Raw genomic sequence first — 23,219 nt, forward strand, 5'->3', positions numbered from 1 at the left:
TAAGAGACACTAATACACTCAAAACAGGGACAGATTAACCTCACAGTTGCAGAGTACCTTTACTGTAGCTATATTTCTGTACCACTATTGATAAGCTATGTACTAATGTAAACTACACACCCTCAGTAAAGCCAGGCCAGTTCAAACAGTGTTCTGAAAACTAAAAGCTGGTTGCTACAAAAACACAGCTTTTGGTATCTCAGCTACAGCCCTATATTCAATGCTGCATTTAATGCAGTTGTCCACCTTGGTAGAAAAGGAGCAGAAAATGAATTTCAGTTTCCTCTAGGGGGCACAGTGAGCCAGTGAACCAATCTTTCAACTCTGAAGGGGTTTAAAAATAACCATCAGGGGCACAGGTGAAAGTTTTAAAGCCTGAGCTTTTCTCTGCTTAAGGTAGACTAAATTGGTTGCCTTGACTAAAACAAGATAGGGAGAGAAAAATTAAGAGTGCTTGCCATCAAGAGACTCAAGTTAAAAAGGTCTCAGTATAGACAAAGTCTAAAGTGCATCATCTCAAGTAACATCATTTTACTTTTTTTACCCATCCAGCTAAGAAGTGTGAAGAAAAAAAAAAGTCACCTGAAAATGATTTTTAAAGAATACTTAACTAAGGCAATAATCTCATTACTTAGGTAATGTAACACTTGTATTGATCTGGAAGAGTTGTAGAGTTTTTCATGTAGCTAAACCTAATCCAACATTTTTAAAAGACACAATAAATCTTCTCATAATCTATAAAATAATAAGGGGGATAGAGTTTATGCTTCTGCAGGGGGTAAAGCTATAAAAAGGTTCTTGCATAAGTGCCTTATGTATAACTGGCTTTTACAAGTATACTGTCACAAGGGACCATGCAGACTGTAGTTATTATGGCTGTGAACATAGTGTTGCAGAACTGAAGTTCTCTATCGCCCACCAGAAAAGCCATAAACTATTTGAAGTCATACAACCTTGAAAATTAAACACAATTTTGTAAAATGAAAGTAAATCAGACTACTGACTATCAGTTTCTGTAGCTGTGAAAGAAACAACTTAGGTAAACTTCTGAGTAGCAAGCTGGGCCACTGAAGTTTACTGTGATTGACACTATCAGTTTTTGAAAAATCTCCACGTGAGGACCAATAGATGCGATTTAGGAAAACTGAACCCATTTGAACTGAGTTCAGACTTCTACAACACCAGACTCCGATATGAAAGTTATCTTTTTATCCTCTTGGAGAAGGTCATCTTATCCCCACTAATGCCCTCCACAAGCGCACAAAATATGGCAGAAATTTGGGTTTGAAACAATTGTTGTTTAGAAAAATTTTATTGGCAGACTTAAGTCTGCTGAATCTCTCAGAGGTGATTAGCTACATGTAAACAGAAGATACTTGAACTTCATTTGTCAAAAAGGAAGTTGAATTCAAGACAACATTGCTAATCAGAGAATAGTGCATTGACAGAAAGCTCATAAAGGTCCTGTTTTAACTGTTCAATTCTCAAAGCAACGAGGCACAAGAATAATCAATATGTATGTGTAGCAAGCGTGATGTCACCCCATCAATTATCACAGCATCATAACAACTAGCAGGGAGCTAACTTCCTGTATTCTAATCAGGCCACCAAAGAGTCATGTGAGAAAGGCATTTCCCCCACTGGACATGTGACCCTTTAACTGTTCCTTCCACCCCGTGAAAACCATAGCAACAGCCAGTTCTAACCGGCTTGTGACACATAGCCTTCATTTTACGAAGTGAGGTAGGGTTCAGGTGCTGTAAGAAAATGGAGCAGACTTTAAGCTTAAGGGGCTGCCCTTGCACTATAGAAACTTCCGGGATCAGCTGCCCACTTGAAACTATTAATAAAAAGCACAATGTATTGCACAATAGAAAAACATTCACCCAACTGCACAGGAATGAGTTATGCTCAACTACTCTACTACTTTTTAAAGTTTAAGAACTTTTATAGTTGATTTGCTGGTTTGCTTCAAAACTCTGAAAGTACACACCATTAGTCCATTAGACTTTTAAAAAGCATTATCTATTTAGTCATGGAAACAAGTTTCAAGTAGTCAAATGAAAAAACCCCAAAAGGTGGCTTTTTTTTTTTTGGACACAAAAGTTCTTTTCTACTTTTTAGGCCAGGTGAGAATGAGAAAGTGAAGTAGAAATTGAGAGACCATGAGTAACACAGAATTATTACAGTAGAACAGTTCTTTAATCAGACCCGCTAATACCACATTCTGTTTAGAAAAGGATGAAATTTCTACGGACTACATTTTGTTCTAGAAGTGTGTTCATCATGGTTTTTTGGATATCAAAATATCTTTGAAAAATTAAGTGATTTGTTGACAAGATTAAGACAGTAAGATAAGCAAGCATTACAGGTTCCAAGCTGAGAGAAGATACTTTGAAGTTCATAGTTAAGAACAGTTTTAACATGATCCACACAAAAGAGGGCCCCATATTAAAACTAATCACGTGGATATCAAAGAAAAATAATCATTCACCAGCTCCATCCCCTTCTACCTAACCAAGAAACAGAATCAGAAATCAGATTGCCTTGTTAACATGAACAGCAGTTTTGGACATTGGAGGAGTGAAGTGTAATCAAAAACACTTCCCTTTTAGAGAGAATACCAACATGCACCTCCATTTAAGTCTTCTGGAGTGCTCATTACAAGCTACGTTTGTCAGGGGGATGTACATGTATTGTAACATTCACACCTTTGGTATAAACAATTGCTTGATAAAAATTCCATTGTTTTGGCATTTTTTGAATAATGGTTTAAAATAGATCATAGCCATATAAAACCCAAAGCATTAAAAATTAAGATTCCACATTGAGAGGTTTTTATTAAATACTCACTAAATAAAAGGCTGCAGGCATTTTTAATCTGTTTTGTGGGTTAGTAGCTCTAATTTTTGAATTGGGGCTTGGCGTGGGAAAAGGTAATTCACAACTTCTGGCTTTGTAATAAGGACCGTGCTCCTTTAGACAGACCATGAAGGCAGAGCAAGTGATTTTTTCTGTTTCGTTTTAAGTTGTATCAAGCTCCACTGGTTAACCATTGCCTCCCTGCCCTTTAAAGTGTTTGCATAGAATCTATGAGATTTCCTCACCACTAGCATAGGTCACGTTACAAAATGGCTGATATTTATACAAAAATGGCACGGTTGAGTCTCACCATACTACACAGTCCACTTCCTACTATTTGTTCAGCTACTACTGGCCTCAAAGTTTCCTTGTTTCTCCTACAAGAGCAAGAGAGCAGCTGAGAAAGGATCATTTGCTTGTTAAATTGGTTTCTCCAAGTTTACACACTAGTACTAATTATTCTGTCAACTGACAGAAATAAAGTACAAGTAATGACAACCTACAGCAGAATAACCTGGTCATTCTTTTAATTTGAAGGGTTGAGGACATTAAAAAAAGGGGGGGCTTTTTCCTCTCTAGTGTCCTGAATTTAAAAGACACCCCATTTCCAAAAAAAACAAACAAAAAAACCCAAACCCCGTCTGCACAGTAAATCTAATTGACTAGATACCTGCTTTCTCAAATTCTGCTAATCAAGTCCAACTTGTTTATTGTTCTACAGAAAGTTAAACACTTAGGAATCCTTCTATAGTACAAAAAGAAAATAAAAAACCATCTACAGTGTTTATTTATGGGTGAGCGATTTAATTCTGATGGTATGAGATCTTGCAGATCTGGTGGAATACTACTTTTCAGTAGTATTTTGCAATAAGTTTTGCTCACAGAGCTAAAATAAGCCAACCATGATATGAAAGAGAAGCTTATCTATTCAGACCTCAACAACGTGACCAATTACATTGTGGATCAAAGTCCAAAAGATTGTGAAACGTATGAATCCAAACTAGATCTTCATAGTATAGTCTTCCTCTTAAAAAAGAGGCTTGCTATACTTTGTGTCTCTCACACACACACACACGTATCAACACTTTGCCAGGTACAACAGTGAACACAGAGACAGTGAATCTTTAGTCTCTGAGGTCAGACCCTTTAGCTGAAAGTGCTATAATGCTCCCAGGAGGTTTTATAAAGCCTCTTTAGACCAGCTTTTATGTTCCCATCCATTTTGGTCTCCATGTTAGAAGCCAGGCTCAGGAGGATGGATCTTTTTTCATCTGCATAGAAATGAATGTACAGCTATCTAACGGGTTACAGCAAGTAAAACATGCTCTTAGGCATAATTCAAAGAGTTTGTTAAGCCTTCTTTTTGAACCCCTTTGTTTTGTGTGGACCTCTCTATATCCAATTGCTTCCAAAATGCTTCTGGGAAAGATTTCCTGTACAATTTTTGAGCTGCTGAAACGAATGGAGCTTCCAGCTAAGATTTTAAAAAGCAATTTGGGTGTTTTAGACATGTAGCTTCCATTAATGGAAGATGCATCTAAATCATTTAGACTGCTTTGAAAATCTTATCCTCCATTTTTGTTCACTGATAGAAATGCCTATGACAGTACAGTCATCATAATACACAGTGCCTGTAAAATAAAATTATGATCAGAACACCCCTGTGAGGTAAGGAAGTATTATTTCTATTTTACAGATTGGTAAATCAGCGTGCTTCAATTTCCCCTAAGTTCACATAAAGTCTGTGCCAGAGCTGGAAAGAGAACACAGACCACACAAGTCACAGCTCAGTATCTAAGGCTGGAGGCCACCATCCCTCTAACTTACATCCATCCATCTGAACATTTTAAAGTTAGACATATTTGTTTTACAAGAAGAAAGATCAATCCGAAGTATCCTAGAGTCTCCTTGCTCCTCCAGCAGAATTTTGGTAGACAACTGCTCTTTAGACAAAAAGCATAACTCCCAACAGGACCAACCTACGTTTGTTGACTTCAGTAAAGAACAGAAGTTCATCCAATTCAACAGACTTCAGGTGGCAAAGTCTATTCTTGGAGGCTTTCTTCCATTTAGTTGGGACAGAAGCAGATTAATTATGCTTTTGTCTTGAAGAGGATACATCTAAGACCCAAAGTACCTTGTGACAGACAACTGCTGTAACGGCTCCCTCTTTCCTCCTAAGAGGTCAAGAATAGACCCTTTTCAAATGTATGGCAGGGGTCAGGAAACACTGTTTATATAATATTAAGCAAATGGAACAAGTTGTGCTTGTGCCCATTAGTGTGTGTATATGAAACTTCGTTAATGGTGATGCTGTTCTGAGATTTAGCTTTTTGGTCATGGTCCCCAATACAAGATTATACTAATCAGCTACATTTGTAAAGCATTAGATAACAGGCTAAACTGAGAAACATAAGGAAGCAGCAGGCTACAAGCTTATGCTGAGAGCTGGGATGGAGAAAAGAGAGAAGGACAACGTAGGAGCCATTGGGTCTGGTGGAGAATAAGTAAATTAAGTTTCATTCCAAAGGAGGGCTACTTCTGGAAAGGCTATGTAGGGAGTCAGAGGTAACTATATGTACCTAGTGGCACATTATTGGAAGAGATCCAAGACCTCTTAACAATTTAACAAGCAAGTCTGCTGTCTCCACAGACAAGTACAGAAGCATATTCCAAAATGGACTGTGCCAGGATGATCAAGATCCTAACAGTGCTACAAAATGCTATTTCACTTACTCTTCCAACTAACATTCCTTCTCACTTTAAAACCTCCCCCTTATTTGTTTCTAAATTACACTTAACTGTTGACCTGCAATGGAAGTAAAAGAAGGGGCCGGGAACATGAAAGTCACAAGTTGCAGTATGGGAGAGGTGAGCTCTGTAGCAAGGTCCAGGTCACAAGCAGTAACCCAAAATTCAGGAGTCCAAATGTCTTCCACCAGCTGGCCATATTACCTGCTTAAAAATTCTGATCTAAACCCTATCCTCCTCCTGGCCCCCAAAAGAAACAACCAACAAACAAATGATGCCTTGTGGTACGTTACCTGGCATAAAGTTCCTTCAGTAAAACCCATACTATCAAAGAGAGGCACTTTTAACCCTCAAAATGACTAGTTTTATAGGATGAGAAAAATAATTTTAGCAGTTTTAGTTTAAGTTAAAAAACCCAAACACATGGGAGAATCACTTCAGCTAGGAGGCTGTTAAAACAGTGATTCTGGATCCATCTTCTCCATTCAGGAAGGCCTCAGTCACAACATCACCATTGCAATGCAAATAGTAATTTTTGTAGCACTCTGTGACATGAACCATGAAATGCCACTAAATACAGAAGTCATGATTTTTTACTACTAGACATCTGAACGTCTTCCTCGTAAAACAGATTGGCAGCTCTCTCTTTTCAGGTAATGGAAAGCTCTGCTTGAGATTGGGTGGTTTTGGGATTATTTCTGTTTTGTTATATTATAGTGGCAATAAAGTACCTTCTTTGAATGTCACTAGGTCAAATTCAGACCTGTGTAAGTAGGCACAGCTCACTTAAGACAGGGGAATGGCGCTCATATAAGAGCTGAATCTAACTCTTTAAATTTTAAGCCTAAAAGAGTTAAAGGGCCCAGTTCCTCATTGTCCATCTTGTGCAGGGCAATAATGAAATGGACACCAAGAGTGACAACCCAATTACAGTGGATTTAACAGAACAAATGCCAAAAGCATATCTTGTTTTTTCAATTCAGATCCCAGACTTTTAAATAGGAACTCAGTAGCAATCCAGAATTAACTGATAACTTATCCAGATTGAGCTTTATGTTACGTTATTAACTGGTTCATATAACTCATGCCACAATGGCATGAAACAAAAAAGGAGAGTTGAAAAAACTCCAACTGTAAGCATAAAAAATTTGTGGAATGTCTAATTTTTTTCATCCAATAATCTACAATTCCATGACATCTGAGCAATACATCTCATTTACTTTCTAGTAGAAGAAGATTCATAGATAGTAAGGTCAGAAGGGACCATTATGATCATCTAGTCTGACCTCCTGCACAACGCAGGCCACAGAATCTCACCCACCCACTCCTGTGATAAACCTCTCACCTATGTCTGAGTTACTCAAGTCCTCAAACCATGGTTTAAAGACTTCAAGGAGCAGAGAATCCTCCAGCAAGTGACCTGTGCCCCATGCTACAGAGGAAGGCGAAAAACCTCTAGGGCCTCTTCCAATCTGCCCTGGAAGAAAATTACTTCCCGATCCCAAATATGGCGATCAGCTGAACCCTGAGCATATGGGCAAGATTCACCAGCCAGATACACAGGAAAGAATTCTCTGTGGTAACTCAGATCCTACCCCATCTAACATCCCATCACAGGCCATTGGGCCTATTTATAACTAATAGTCAAAGATCAATTAATTGCCAAAATCATGTTATCCCATCATACCATCTCCTCCATAAACTTATCGAGTTTAATCTTAAAGGCCTTTTGCCCCAACTGCTTCCCTTGGAAGGCCATTCCAAAAAATATCAGAGTAACTGTCACTCAGGACTAATGCCTAACCCACAGCATTATTATATATTGACGTATGGAACAGGTTTCCCCCCATCCCTTATTCCACCCAACAACCTCTCCTACCTCCAATGTCTTCGGGGGGCAGGGGAGATGTAAGGAGGAAGGTGGCAGAAGATAACAAGGAACAACATTAGAGAGAGTTTTTGGAGATGTAATGTCTAAAAATGAATCCAAAATGTCAATGCAAGTCTCTGGATGTAGTGGTACAATACTGAAACAAAACATCAATAAAGTTTACTCCTTTCCCATCCCTACACTCCAAAAAAAAAAAAAAAATTATTGGAGCTGGCCTTGCATTTTAAAATAAGGCAGACAAGTTCACAAAAGCAAGAAACCTGTAAATCAGGTTTTCCACAGAATCTTTTAACTCAGATGTTTTGTACCTAAACCTCAGAACACACAATGTATTAGTGAGCCCTGGTAGAGAAATAGGCCATGTTGTAGAGGAGGTAAACTGGAACTATGAAGGTACAATTTATATTGTGCCAGCAGCCATATATTAAAAACTTCAATTATACACAGTTCCAGCTAAACCCCTTACAAACGTGGTTTGGCTAGTCAAAGTGCACTGTGTTAAAAATGCGCTTAAGAACACATTCTGGAGACACTGTTCTAGCACAGTCTGATCGCATGCTCAATGGCTGACCAGAGTTGGAAGCCAGTTTAACAAGTAGTGTTTCTTAATATTGTATTAAGCCTGAAATAGCCGAATTGGAGTGGGTTTTGTTTTTTTGTTCAATAGGGTAAAGCACCATCACTAGACTTGCCCCATTTTAAATGTTTCTTTTTTGAAACAAAACAATTGGCGTATCCTATTTCAAAAAGTACAGCATGTACGCAGTATGCCAGCGTGGCCCAACAGGCAGCCTTGGGCAAAAGTGCAGCATGCTTAAGACAAAAACAAATTAATATATATATATACACACACACACACACACACACCCCCAGGCCATATTATTTTTATATCTATCTCTCTCCCTTAGATGGTTCTTCAAAAGTTTTTATATATAGTTTTGTATCCTCTTCTCTCTCCTTCTTTACTACTGTTCCTCTTCTTCCTACTCTCATTCTGGGGTCTTGACTTCCCACATAACTATACTGATATTGCTCTCCCCCATGCTCTGCTATTAGCTGCGTCACTAGGGAAGCAGAGAGTTGTACTAAAATCCTGTTCTTTGGAAGTGCTGTGTGCAGACACTTCAAGGATCACAATTATTGTACATTTAATTTTGTTCCCAGTCTGCTGTACCTAATGAAGCAGAACACGATAATACAGCATGTTCAAGACCATACCCTGTCAGATAAAAATCAAGACAACTCCCAGGGAAACAAACTCCAGGTTTTTCTGTATTCTGAACTACTTACATACAAAAATGTGTTGGGTTAAGCACATAGCCTTCATTCAGAATTTCATACATTTGTGGGTTTGACTTGACCTTAATTTATATATGCTCCATGTTTCCATCTTAGTCTTTAGAATCTCTCCATTTCCCTCACAATTAAGAGCCCATATTGCAACAACTATCAATCCAAGAACCGTATACCACTCCTATGGAGGAGGTGTTTGATAACAATAAAATTATTTCCCTTTCCCAAATAGCATGGGGAGTCGTGTAGGGGAAGGGCTGGGAATTTAGTGCCATGTCTCACACAACGTAGTTCAGACCACAACCATTACGTTAACTTTAAAATAATTCTGACACCTTTTTGTGTTTAATATGTACAGTTATTTTACATTTCACTGTATAACAAAAGAATGACATGATACTCTGCTGACCATGCGATTTTCCCAGAACTACCCATTGCAGTTCTTAGACAACAGCAACTTTTGCCAACACCTGCCCCCCTGGACGATAGCTAAGTAAACCCTGAAATAAAAGGAGCTATATACAGATAAATACAGATTAGGATGGGCTGGTTGGAAGAAAGCCATAAAACTGTTGGGAAGCCTTCAGATTCCCCACCCTCATTTTTCCTGGCAATTTGCATTTAGACAAACAAGCAGTGGCAAAAGCCAGCCAGTCTGCACGTAATTAAGAAAGCAGGATCTTAAAAACTAGAGGGTGTGTCAAAAAGCAATTTAAAAATAAAGTAAAGAAGTTTGCTGCTAAGGGTATCAATGACTTTAGCCTCCACTACATGAAATGCAAATTGTATAGCTCATCCACACTTTCATTTTTGATCGAAGGAAGAATTGTGCTTTGGGGAAGAAAAAAAAACAAAACAAAAAAAAAACCAAGACAAAAACCACCACCTCAGGATGTTTGAGTCAAATGGAACATAATGGCTCACAGGATTAACGAAAAGTGTTCAATAATTATTTTTAGTTTTAACTACACTTCAGTTAGATATTTACTTCAGCTAATGTACCATTTGTTGCTAAAGGACATGTGTGGAGATACAAGATAATATATATCATGTATGGAGTTTTTAAAACCCATTGCTACCATAAACACGTCACAGAATTTTGACCGTCAAAATTCACAGACAAGTCAATTCCATGAAATTTTTTTTTAAATTTGTGTGTGTGTGTGTGTGTGTGTGTGTATTTATATATTATACACACACACACGAAAAATTAAGACGCTAGAGTAATGTCTGAAGGAATACATTCAGGCATACTAAAGAGAAAAGGAAGGAGGAGATAATGGTAGGACTTTTTAATGCTATTTTAAAAAAAAAATTTAAAAGGCAGCTTTAAAAAGTAAGGTAATAAATGTTATATTCAGCCTCTGAGGTATCATAGTATGTTCCAGCTTTGCCTTGCAGCCATACTAATTCCTTTCTGGCATTATAGCTTCTTACCTAGTTGCAAAGTTTTGTGACATGCTAAGAGATCCACAAATGTATCATTAGTCACAAACGTACTAACTATATTGGGCTTTACTTCTTAAGTATGTATATATAGTTTCAAACTCTTCCCTCATTCCCAAGTACATACGGTCAACTGGCAAGGACGGAGCTCAGTATAGGAAGTGTTACCTACATATTGTGGCATCCCATATCATAGCAGAATTTCTCTTGGATTACTAGAATTATTGTGTGAATTGAGCACATTATGAAGTTTAATTTGAGCAGGTCCCAGAATTAGCTTGATTTTCATTCATCCCTTGTGGAACACTGCTTTGTTTCTGCAAGGAACTAAGTACAGCGTATGGCTAAATCCTTCACTAACTAGCACAGCAATGGGGAGCAACATCCTCTGTAAAAAAGGATCCTTGCTCGCTAAAATGGGGTTTCTCTTGGAAGGCATAAGGAAAGTTACTCTGCAGTTGCACAAAACAGGAGCAGCGTGCTTCCCTACTGGCTGACTGCTAATACTTGTGTCAAGCGGTCGCACACACATTAACTGAGTTGCAGGTGGGTGGGACAGGAGGGGTCCACACAGGAAGTGTCTCCTCAGCCTGCTGACTGTTTGCGTTAGCTGGCTCTCTCAAGTACATGGGGGAATACTGTTCTGCTGCCTGAAGTTTGGGAGAAGAGATAGGGAACTCCTCTCGCAAAGCAGGACAGGATTTAACCCTTGGTCTTTTGGTTAAATTCTGCATGCTTTATAGGAAGAGTTTTCTCGCTTCTTTGTAGGCTATGTCCCCTTTGCATAAAAAGTGTTCATATTTATAAATCCACATTGTCTTATTCTGGGGTATATCTACAGAGAGAAGGATTTTAGAAGGGCCCACTGACAAGCTGAGTCTTTTTTTGTTGTTGCTGGTTTATTTTGCTGTTCCCCTGCTGATGTTTGGAAAGGTGTTTCTTGCAAAGGAGAGTAGGTGGGGCCAAAAACAATATAAAACTGCTACAAGATGAGCAAGGAAGTTTAAGTTAAGCTTCTTTTTGGTCAAACTGATTATACACAAAGTGCTGTTGAATTCACTAATGTAAACAAACCGGAAGACAGCTGAAAATTTTTTCTTTTTAACTTCCTTAAGCTATAGCAATCTTCATTATTTGTAACTACAGTAGGTAAAACACACGTTTCACTGAAATGTGGTTTACAAGTTGACAGCGTCTTTTAACATTAGAGCAGTATCATATACTTGAGTTTACACACAGTGGATGCTCTGTAGTGCAGAAGATGCCACACTTCAGAGGGACACTTACAGTTTTCTTGCCCTATGTGCTACAATTCTGTTCAGGAAAAGTGCACTTTTGCCTGAAGGCTGGCTCAAATGATGTTGAAAAAAATCTGGTAAGTTATTGTTGAACCTGAGCAAAAAACCAAACTTGATCGCAACCATACCACAAACATATGAGGTGCTGTTAAAGGTGATGAATTACTATTAACTACTTTGTTCATCTGTAAAGAGTTGACGTAAGCCAAATACTGTCAAACACTGTCCTCCCACTCATTAATGCTTATTTGTCTAAATCAACATATCTGTAAAAATTACTACATTGCAATTTTGCAACATCCACAGTAGAATGCCACTCGTGACTTTCTCAGAAGAGTGCAAAGACTCAAGTCACTTTCCTCAGTTTATTCTCTATAATAAGTCAGACCTAACTATGCAAGCTAAGCAGAGCTAGATACACAGCTACAACACCCCCTACCCTCACCGGCTGGCCTTGTGAGGCCTCATCATAAACTTTCACCACCACAGACTCTTCTGTTGAGCACGTTTTGTGACGCCAAAAGAAAGCCAGATAATTTTTATTTTTAAAGGAAACTAAAAATACTAAGATTAAAGTCAGAAAACTTTCAAAAACATTTTTTTAAAAATTCAGTGCGTCTTCAAGTTCAGATTTCAAATCTGAAAAAGCCAATGAGTGGATAATCTGCTGCAGATCAGGCAAAAGTAACAATCAATGAACGCTCTTGAAAAAGTTTCAGAGCAGCAGCCGTGATAGTCTGTATTCGCAAAAAGAAAAGGAGTACTTGTGGCACCTTAGAGAGACTAACAAATTTATTTGAGCAATCTGTAGCTCATGAAAGCTTATGCTCAAATAAATTTGTTAGTCTCTCTAAGGTGCCACAAGTACTCTTGAAAAAAATACATCTTCAATTAAATAACTTCTAAAGTTGTTTAGTAATGGACAGCATTTTGGCTTTTGATTATGAATTTACCAAAGCAGAAAGTTTTTACCAATGCAACAAAACAATCACTTTAAGAAATAGTTCTGTTTTACCTCTCAAAACTCAAATGTTTTAAGGGCTGCAAGTTATGGGTTCATCTATGTATCAGAAGTCTGGGAAAATATGAAAAGCTGAGTCCAAAATTAAGAGTCCCAATTTGAAACTTTAAGAGCCTTTTACCAAAATATCATGTAGTTACCTACAAAAATGACATCTTTTTTAAAAAAATAAGGGATCAAATTTATTCAGTGGAATCATGCATTTTAGATCAGCTGTTGCACTTGCCAAGATGTAAAGATCCTCTGTGTGCCCAGATATATGTCTTTATTGCCACCTACGTGCCCTACATCACATCTTGAAAGATTAAGAAATTCTCATCTATTTTGGACAGAGAAGTGGGGAGCAGGAAGGCAGAGATACTACTTGTAAAATCTGCAGAATTGTTCAGATTCACCTTCCATATGTAAGAAATGCCAATATTTTACTCCTCCACTTAAAAAGCATGGTCAAAATACAATCATAACCTATACTATCTGTACTTGGTAATCTAGGACGTGATCCAAATCCCACTGAAGTCAACTGAAAGATTCCCGTCAAAACTTCAATGGGTTTTGGATTATGCCTCCAATGCAGGGACAGTCTTATACAAGCAAGCTTTCCCTGCCATTTAGAAAATAGAAAAATCTTATTTGCTGTAGTAGTGATACTATAAAATGAAGGGGTGTCTCAGGTTCTCTAAATAGGATTATTTAGAATACTTATTTTTAAACAGAAGCTCTCTAGAAAGCAGAGCATGGATTCTCCCCCTCAAAGTCTAGTTTGTATAGGTTCTTTCACACCACAAAGGGGGAGCAGAAAGACATTTACCAAAAGATTGGAAAGTATTTATAAAGCCACAAATCATCAAGGGGACTCGGGGGCAGGTGTCACATGAGAAATCAAACGTTTTTAAAAGAAGATCCACTAGACTTCTAGCAGACACTGCCCTTTTAAAGTAACGTGCTTAGGTTTACACAGGAAGTTTGTTACAGAGCTAGGAACAGAACCCTTGGTATTCAGTTTACAACCTTGGTGTTTTAGCCACTAGACTATGCTTTCCCCTTTAAGAGAACTGAACACAACTATGCTAGTTGACAGGGCAGTGATAATGCCACAAAAGGTGTTACTACCTTCTGAAAAGGTTTACCCTTATTTAGCACCTGACCCGCCACCTCCTCTCATTCTTTGAGAAACAGAAAAGAAATTCCCTTACGTAGGAACCATCTAGCTATAGTATTACCCCTTCCTAAAGGATATTGTTATCAACACAGCTTTCATCCTGCTTTGAGCAGGGGGTTGGACTAGATGACCTCCTGAGGTCCCTTCCAATCCTGATATTCTATGATTCTATGATCAGACATACAAGTACATCCTAAATATCATCTTGAGCAAGCTCTGAAGATGCCATTTTTAACCAGTGAATTTATAGATGAAGCAGAACATGTCAAAGAAATTCAGTCAATCCAAGTTACTGGAAGAAATCTAGTATATTTGATGTATTGCTGAAAGTGATATTTGGACAAATTCATCGTTATAAGCAGCAGATAGTTTCTCATTTAAGCAGCAGGAACAGAGGAAAGCTGAATAATTCATACACTAGTTACAATTATGGAGTAAGGGCATATCAGTTTTTCCTGTACTATTTTTTAAGCTAGAGTGGGGGACAAAATACATTTAATATGTGAGAATTTGCATACTCGACAGGAACTTCAAGTTTCTGCTCCAACATATGAAACAAGTTAATAATTTACACTTCTATAGTACCTATCAGGCAAGGAAATAACTTTATACACTTTTTAAGACTTGCAACAATATTGGGAATATTTATTCCATTTTGCGGATAGGGAAACTAACACAAAAAGTTAACTGACTTTACCAAGATTAAACTGTCAGTGGCAGTGCTAGGAACAGGAGCCAAGAGTTCTGACTTCCTCTTCCGTATTCCAAAAACTAGACCACATTGCACCCTAAAAATGAAAAATATTCATGTCTGTCCTTTGCGACAAAAAACTAAAAAAAGTCAGCATCACATGACCACCTGTAGTCTTGGCCCATAATGAACCCAAGGATAGGCAGCATACAGAATAGAATGGAAGTCTATAAACCAGTTTTTTGGTGGTGATTATGAATAAAATGTTTTCACGTACTAAAAAGCTTCCTAATTTAATTCTTATGTGATGTGTGTGTTTGAAAAGCCTTAGACTGGAGAAATAAGGAGAAGATTTTCCAAAATGACCAATGATTTTGGATACTTCCATTTTTAGGTGTCTAATTTAAGATTTCTTAAATTAAAAGGGGCCTAATTTTCAAAGTGCTACGCACTTACCTTTTGCAAAACCAGTGCCCTTTAAAGGGATCAGACTGGAGGCACCCTAACTAAACTGGTTAGTCTCTAAGGTGCCACAAGTACTCCTTTTCTTTTTGTTAAGTCATTAGTAACTTTTAAACAACTTTTTCCCACAACAGCTCTGAAGAGAGCAGTAAGATGCACCTAAACCACTTCCCTTGTTAACAGTCACAAAGACAAGTTATCCCTCCTTACCTGTATCACCCACACAATTATGGGCACGAGCAGCCCTTACCACATGGAAGTAATCTCTAGAGTCAGCTACTCAGAGAGTGCGCCCTGCCCTTTATGGTTTGCATCCACTCCTTCACTCAAGGTCATATTTCCCCATTTCAGTATTCATCTTTTATAGCTGCTGTCACAATGACAATACTCATGGGTAGAACAAGCAACAGCTACCTTTTGAGCCTACAGAACCATGGCTGATCTTAAGAGGAATGCTGAACACAAACCAATCTGTTTCAGAGGCTGAATATATACTTCACTCTTTTTGTCATCCCATAGATTAAAAAGTCTAGAAGTCTATTCCAAGTGATAGCCTACTGAATAGCTCGATAGACTATTTCCCCACCTTTTTGTGTGCAGGTAGTTCAAATACGGAAGCATGACAGCAGTTTCTAGGTAGCCACTCACCTTTTTGAGGTACTCATGTCAACAGGTTCATCACCTGTCTGCACCTCCACTTTAATAGTTGCTTTTACCTCCCCTCCTTTTAATAATCCTTGGACTTTCCCAGTTCCAGGATCAGTCTTTATTTTAATGTCACCTTCAGTCTTTATATCTGTTCCCAACAATCCTTTGTCCATTTTAATTTTTTTACTGTCCACGTCATTTTGGGTTATTTCTCGTTCTAGTGCTCGTTTCTGACTTCGTGTCCTGCATGCTTCCTCGGTCATTGTGAAGCTCTGGGGGAGGGGGAAAAAAAAAAAAGGAGATAAATCAGTAAAATGCATTTTGAGAAAAATAAATCACCTGTTAATTTCAAAAAAGGCCAAGATACGATGGTTGCTGCAAAAGAAGAAATCCTGAAAGAGCAATTAAAGTTTTGCAATGTGCTTACTCACCCTACCCTCAGAGCAGGTTTTACTCTGAAGTTACTATGGAGTCACTCACTTTTTTTTATTTAAAGCAACTACAGTTGTCAAATATAAACCCTAAAAAATATCTTGTAACAGAATGCAGGCGATTGTACAGGAATGCAACAAACAAAAAAAGTTTGGATGTTTATCAAAAAAGGGAAAAGAATTTCTATTTGCGTCACATGCAAATGAGTAATTTTTTTTAAATCTAGGATTAGAGGTTTTTGGGGATTTCTACCATGAACTTCTTAGCACCTGTATCTGATTACAAATTTCAGGAACCAGACATTGTGGGGAAAGGACTACCACGCCCTGAGTGAAGAGAATCTCTTCCATATTTCCCTATAGTTTGCCACTAGAGATTAAGGCACTGCCATTGTAATATTCAAGTTGATACTTTCTTCTCTCTTAATGAATGAGCCAGGCTTTTCCACTCGCTGCACAGGAAGTGCTTAACTCCTGTGGGATCACAGTTAACTCGTCGTATGCCAAAGTCAGAAACTTTTGCTTTTGGGGAGCTTTGGCATTTCAGTCTGCCACTTCACTGTACCTGCAGACACACATCTGATAAAAAAGCTGAGTCAGTTTTTGATCCCATGACATCACTGGGCTCCACATGACCCTTCCCAGGATTCAGTCTGAGAGACAAAGCACTTTCTAGAAAACCAGTCTGAACCGGTTCCAGACAACAAGCTAAAGTGTTGTTAACCCTCACAGAGACAGGACAGCAGCAATGTGTCTGCAAGACTGCTGCTGGCATTCCAAAACACAAGTCTGGGAGAGCATCACTGCTCTTAAAGGGACAGTGCTTTTCATTTCACATTACAACATAGCAGTGCATCTCTTATTCTGCTTGTCCCATCCCTTCAGGGGGAGCACCCAGCACTCACTTAAAAAAAAAAAAAAAAATTGTTAAAAGTAGCTTAGTTTCTTAGAGATTAAATTAAGCACAAAAACCAATAACTAAAAGTCATCAATAGACCTTAAGCTTCAAAAAAAAAAAAAAAAAAATTTCTAGTGTGTTTTGAAATGAGAGACAGTGGAGTAGTTATACCATATAATTTATTTCCTGTTCCAGTTTACACCTCCTGTTCCCATCAAGTCACAGTCCTATATCTACAGCATACAAAATTGTCATTTCAGACAGCTTTATAGGAAATTTTATGCAAGCAAAAGTAGACTCACAACAAGTTTCTTTACATAAACTTTTGTTTGGAAACTTAGCCAAAAATACTGATTTATATTAACTGACATCAGGTAGTTCACAATGAGGCCACATTTAAACTAAAATCTTTTAGAACAATGTGCTTTTAAATAGGAGACAGGTTGGGTAACATTGGTGTTCATGAAACAGCACTGTCCAGGAAGAAAGCCAGGTGCGGTCAAGATTTTCTACATAGCTTAGCCAATACACCTCCATTCTAGCATGCAGCAACCCCGGCTATTCTAGCTCTGGGCCTCTCCGTACAGTTCTTCCAAAGCACCATAGTTCTTGCCTGCAGCATCCTTATTGCTCCACTAATATAGCCCAGGAACAATCTCACAAATGATGCCACAAAAAATGGCCCCACACAGACTAAAGCTTGGTCTAGCCTTAAATGTTAGGTCAGCACCATGGTCAGTCACAGATGTGAAAAAAAAACAAAACAAAAACAAAAAACCCACCGACATAGCTATGCTGACCTAATCTCCCAGTGTAGAAGACCGCTGCTGTTGATGGAGCTAATTTTGTTTGGGGAGGTGGTGGTCCTACACAGACCAAAGGGGTGCGTCTACATCATAGGGCTATGCTGGCATAGCTATGGCAACATAGCTATGCTGGTAGTTTCCATTGTGTACAAACAGCCTAAGATGGCACCACTAAAAAAATCTTATCACTAATGACCCAAAGCAAGACAAATTTGAACCCAGGCCTCAAGACAGAAGGCCAGTCTACTAATCCAATGTATTGTCTAGTCTGCTTATACTAGAGTTGTTTGTTTGTCTGAAACCTTTGTTTGTTTTGTTTTTAATGTAAACATGCTGACTTTCTTGGTCAGTATTTCAAAACAAGTGTACTCATTCTATTGGCTATCTGCATTAGAATAAGGAAGGCTTGTGTTTATTTTCAATTTTTTCTTATTCTGTAGTCTAGCACAGCTGGAAGTGCTGCAGAGCTATGGTGTCACATAACCAACCCCTCTTGCCAGTGAAGCAAGACTGACTCCAAAAGTAATCTGGACCTGATTTTTGGTGAGAGATTGTGTTTTAAGTTCTGGGAGGAATGTAAAGCAAAGAAGGTAAATCAGAAGGGAGTGGGAGACAGGTTTCACGGCTCTGAAGGGCAAAAATCAAGACCCCCACCTCACAGAGACTAAGATAAAATTAAAACTCTTTAGCAGATCCAATCATACCACATGCTCCAATAAAGTGCTATGGCAAAGTGTCTAGTAATTAGAGCGTGGGACAAGGAATCAGGACTCTTAGGTTCTACACACAACTCTTATATGGACACACTGCATTACTGTGGAAAAGGCACAGCCCTCTCACACTCTTCTCATATCTCTCTAATACTCATAACACATATCGATATGGAAGCAATGGAAGACAAGGTGGGTGATGTAATATATCTTTTATTGGACCAACATCTATTGGTGAAAGAAACTTTCAAGTTTACACAGAACTCAAGAAGAGCTCTGTGTAAGCTTGAAGGCTTGTCTCTTTCACCAGCAGACGTTGATCCAAAATAAGATATTTCTTCACACACCTTGTCTTAAGATCATGAAACCAACATGGCTACAACACTGCAAAAACAAAACAAACAAAAACTTATGAGTATGATATTTATCTTGATGATTAACGTCAAATACTAAAAAGTGTAAAATTGTCATTGTGGCAGAAGAGACTAATGAGACCATTCAGTGGAAACAGCCTCCTCTTGCATATAAACCCCTCTTTTGAAAAAGGAGGAAGCTCTCTCCCCCACAGCCCTCCCAGCCACAAGTGTCCAGTGGAAGAAACTGGACACCAAAAGCCAGCTTTTCATAGATACTGAGTGCCCGCAGCTTCCTTTGACTTCAACTAAATTTTTATTGCTCAGCACAACTGGAAAGTCAGGCCCCATATTATGCTAAAATATATTCCAAAACATTCACTATTTCAGTTCTTTCATCTTCTCCAGTTACATGATATGGGTGGGTAAACCCAAGTGTTTTGACTAGCCTGTGTGATTCCACAATATTTTAAAAGTCACACGTGAACCCTCATTCTGCAAATGCCACAGTATATTTTCAAGTTCTGTGCATTCTCCTCTATGGCATGTAATACCACAAGCAACAAAAGGAAACCCAACTCTCTCACATGTGCACTTTGTGAACTTCCTTGATGCACCTGCCCCCATACATTTTAGAACAGAATTCAGAGTCATGGTTGTCAGTTTGTTAACAGCTTTTAGATTAGCTCTAGTTATTTCAGAGACCACCTCATTTCTTCTAACCCTCCAGGATAGAGAGAGACACTCCAACGATCAGGTGCTGGGGGCAGAGCGTTTTCCATGGTGGACCTTCCCCACACAACATCTCACCAACAGGTCAAACCCAAACCTGGACAGTCTCCACATCAAAATGGGAGATTCACCTTTTCAAGAAAGATTTTCCCACTGTTTTGTTCTGCATGATCGATACCTTAGACATTCAACCAGGCCCAAACTCCCTTTTTTTTTTTTTTTGTTTACTGAAGCCACAGCTTCAAATTTTCTTCTTGAAAAGGAAATGTCATGTCATATGTAGATTCTCTCACTTCCAGGACCACACTGACTCTCCTCACATAGGGCTTAAAAATCACAGATCCATTTTCTAGCATGGATGGGACTTTAACTGTGGCCACTAACACAGAACTAAGTTTTAACTATTTCAGGGAACAAAAAAAACCTGTTGCAACTGGATTCCTCAAAATGGTTACAAATGTAGGCCGGACTTATATTTAGCGTGGCATGGGAAGGAGGGAAAGGAAATAAATCAGGAAGGTTTCTTAAAGAAACTGAAGAATAGAGTTTCCCAGGGGGAAGAGGTAGAAACCCCGTAACTTGAGTAGAGAGAATAGAATCTGTAAGGAACAATCCTGCAGGAGTTTGAAGGGATGATTGTTTTTTCTATTCATACTACAATACAAAAGTATATCACCTGTATGTTTTTGATAAAATAATACACAGTGAAATTGTTTATATTGACATTAGGCTTCAGGTTAGTATACAGTTGAAATAAATAGGCAATTCACACTTTTCTGAGCTATTGTTTCTGTCGGTAGACTTTTTGGACAACAACAATGCATCTTTTTACGTTGGGATGGTTATTTCCCCAGCACTAAGGGCTAGAATTTATTTGTCTGAAGGGTTAGATACATAAAAAAAGAATGGAATCACCAGATTGTTGGTCCAAGTCACTCTGGACTCTAATAAATTTAGACCACCATTAAAATGTATTTTGAAAGATAGAAGGGAAAAATAGCATTATACAGAAGAGCTTCTCTCTCACACATATACGCATTACAAATTTGCGCACAGCAATCCAACAGCCCTTTCACTGAACTGTCCAAAAAATTAGAGACACAAGTAAAGTGAAGTAAAATCTTTTATTGGTAAGACACAAAAGCTTTGGAGCTTACAAAGAGCTCTTCTTCAGACCTGAAGAAGAGCTCCAAAGTTTGTTTCTCACAAACAAATGCTGGTTCAACAACAGATCTTACCTCGCTCACCTTGTCTCTCTAATATCCTGGATCCAACACAGCTACAGAAACAAAAATAAAAGGTCTTTTCAATCAGAAATCCATTTATGCTAGTAGGTCAAATACCATGCACATCTATGGCACCAACAGCATTCCCACTGGCAAAGACAGCAACAGAAATGTTTCCTGGAACCTGTCAAAAGTTCTTCCCCAACCCCCTTCCTTCCAAAAAACAAAAACAGCAAAAATACAAGACAAACCTGGTTTGAATCAGCCAGTGTCTTTTCCAACATGGATGTGTATGAGAGACTCCTATCACATACTGCCCAGAACGCCTCCCACTTGCAAAGATGACAAAGGATTGCGAGATCCTGGAACAATTATCCGCTCGCTTTCTTTTGCCACTGTAGGGGAAAGTCACAGAACAGGAAAAAGTAGATAAGTTCCAGTTTAAGACTTGGGAAATTTGTGCTTTCCCCCCACCCCAGGTGTGTAGTCCAGCCAGGAATAACCAGATTCCCAGTGATAGTCTATTTGGAGACCTTTGTATACTAACGTCCTGAAAGACTAGAGCTAAACAAGCATATATCGGATTCAGGGAGTTGGGGAAAAAAAATCAGACCTTCGCTTTGCTGTATTCCAAGACACACTGCAAATGGAAGTAAAAGTTGTCCAGTTAAAAATGGTCTGATCTGCTTTCATATATCTGCTTCCATAGTTTGGGAACCTGGCCACAGCTCACTTCCAAAAGTTCTCTCTTCGGGTGGCAGGCAAAACAAAGCAACCTCCCACCAGCACCATCACCTCACACCCCACATAACCCACCACACCCTGCTAAAATGCCAGCCCACTTTATGGAGGATTTCCAGATTCACGGTAGTTGTAAACAAGACCGACCCCTACTCTGACCAAAATCTTTCAAGCTTCTAACAAATATCAGTAAGGTCACATCTACGCTACAAACTGTGCAAGCTGCATTAGAATACGGCTGCTGAAATTTATATATCCCTTGGCTGCATCCAGGCTTGGCTGCTTGCATTGGCAATGCATGTACTCACCAGGAGTGCCTGTGTTGATGTACAGAACTCTGCATCACAGATAGGTATCCTAATGTTCCATGCGCAACCATCTGGCACAATGCCTTTCAGGAAATTTTTGCAATGTATTGTGGGACAGAAGTAACTTGTCCAGATCTCTGGGAGCTAGGGATCAAATTCACAGCCTGCAACTTTCTTCATCCCATAACACCATCAATATTGCATAATTTATTTTTTAAATCCCACAAACCCAGGAGGCACTTTTTGGTGTCTGCAATCTCTGACAGAAGCATGGAGTCCACAGAGCTCTGCACTATTCTCATGAACACTGCAAATACAGGACACACTATTCTCTGGTATTTGCAGACCTGCAGGAAAAGCCACAATAACGTGGGACATGAAGATTTCACCAAGGACAGTTTGCTGAGACACAAAGACAGACAATTCAAGATTGTTGTTGAGGTTCATGGAGCAGCTGCAGATGGTAAAGAGCCACTTCCGGGCCCAAGAAATGAGCACTGACTGGTGGATCACATAATGTAGGTTTGGGATGATGGGCAGTGGCTGCAGAACTTTCAGATGCTAGATGCATCCATGTGCTGAGCCCACCCCAGCCCTCTAGCGCATGGACACCCAAGGAGTGCTGCAGTGACAGCGGACAAGCAAGCGGTGATCACACTTTTGAACCCTACAACATCGGATTGCTACTGATCAGAGGGAAATCATTTTGGAGTTGGAGAATCCACAGTTGAAGGCCATTATCCAAGCACATAGGGCCACTAGTCATCTACTGCTATACAGGACTCAGACTCTCTGCAATGTGCAATAAATCTGGATGGATCAGTAGCAACGGGGTTCCCAAATGGCAGTGGAGCAAAAGACGGCACGCCTATCCCTATTTTGGCACCAGCCCACTTTGCCAGACTACCTAAACAGAAAGGGCTACTTTTCTATGGTTAAGCAAGTATTGGTTGCTCACTAGGGAGCTTGGCTTGTTTAGCCTAACTAAAAGAAGGTTGAGGGGAGATAGGATTGCTCTCTATAAATATATCGGAGGGATAACTACCAGAGAGGGAGAGGAATTATTTAAGCTCAGTACCAATGTGGACACAAGAACAAATGGATATAAACTGGCCACTAGGAAATTTAGACTAGAAATTAGACGAAGGTTTTTAACCATCAGAGGAGTGAAGTTTTGGAATAGCCTTCCAAGACAAGCAGTGGGGGCAAAAGATCTATCTGGCTTTAAGATTAAACTCGATAAGTTTATGGAGGAGATGGTGTGATGGGATAACATGGTTTTGGTAATTAAATATTCATAAATAGGCCCAATGGCCTGTGATGGGCTATTAGATGGGGTGAGATCCAAGTTACCCAGGAAAGAATTTTCTGTAGTATCTGGCTGATGAATCTTGCCCATATGCTCAGGGTTTAGCTGATCGCCATATTTGGGGTCGGGAAGGAATTTTCCTCCAGGGCAGATTGGAAGAGGCCCTGGAAGTTTTTCGCCTTC

General features: G+C 39.0%; 1 protein-coding gene across 3 annotated transcripts in view; it reads right to left on the minus strand.

The window, feature by feature from the left end:
• The window catches only part of GATAD2A (GATA zinc finger domain containing 2A), a 90,920-nt gene that overhangs the window by 22,682 nt on the left and 45,019 nt on the right, over positions 1-23,219 (minus strand). For all 3 annotated transcript variants that reach the window (XM_084614697.1, XM_084614699.1, XM_084614698.1), the window contains exons 3-4: positions 20,930-21,073; positions 15,523-15,794 (exon numbers count right to left, since the gene is read on the minus strand). In XM_084614697.1, coding sequence (XP_084470823.1) covers positions 15,523-15,794; positions 20,930-20,962 — 305 coding nt within the window. In that variant the 5' untranslated portion in view covers positions 20,963-21,073. The remainder of the gene's footprint in view (positions 1-15,522; positions 15,795-20,929; positions 21,074-23,219) is intronic.

This window comes from Lepidochelys olivacea (assembly GCF_965140295.1).
Source record: "Lepidochelys olivacea isolate rLepOli2 genome assembly, chromosome: 25".
Taxonomy (NCBI): domain Eukaryota; kingdom Metazoa; phylum Chordata; order Testudines; family Cheloniidae; genus Lepidochelys; species Lepidochelys olivacea.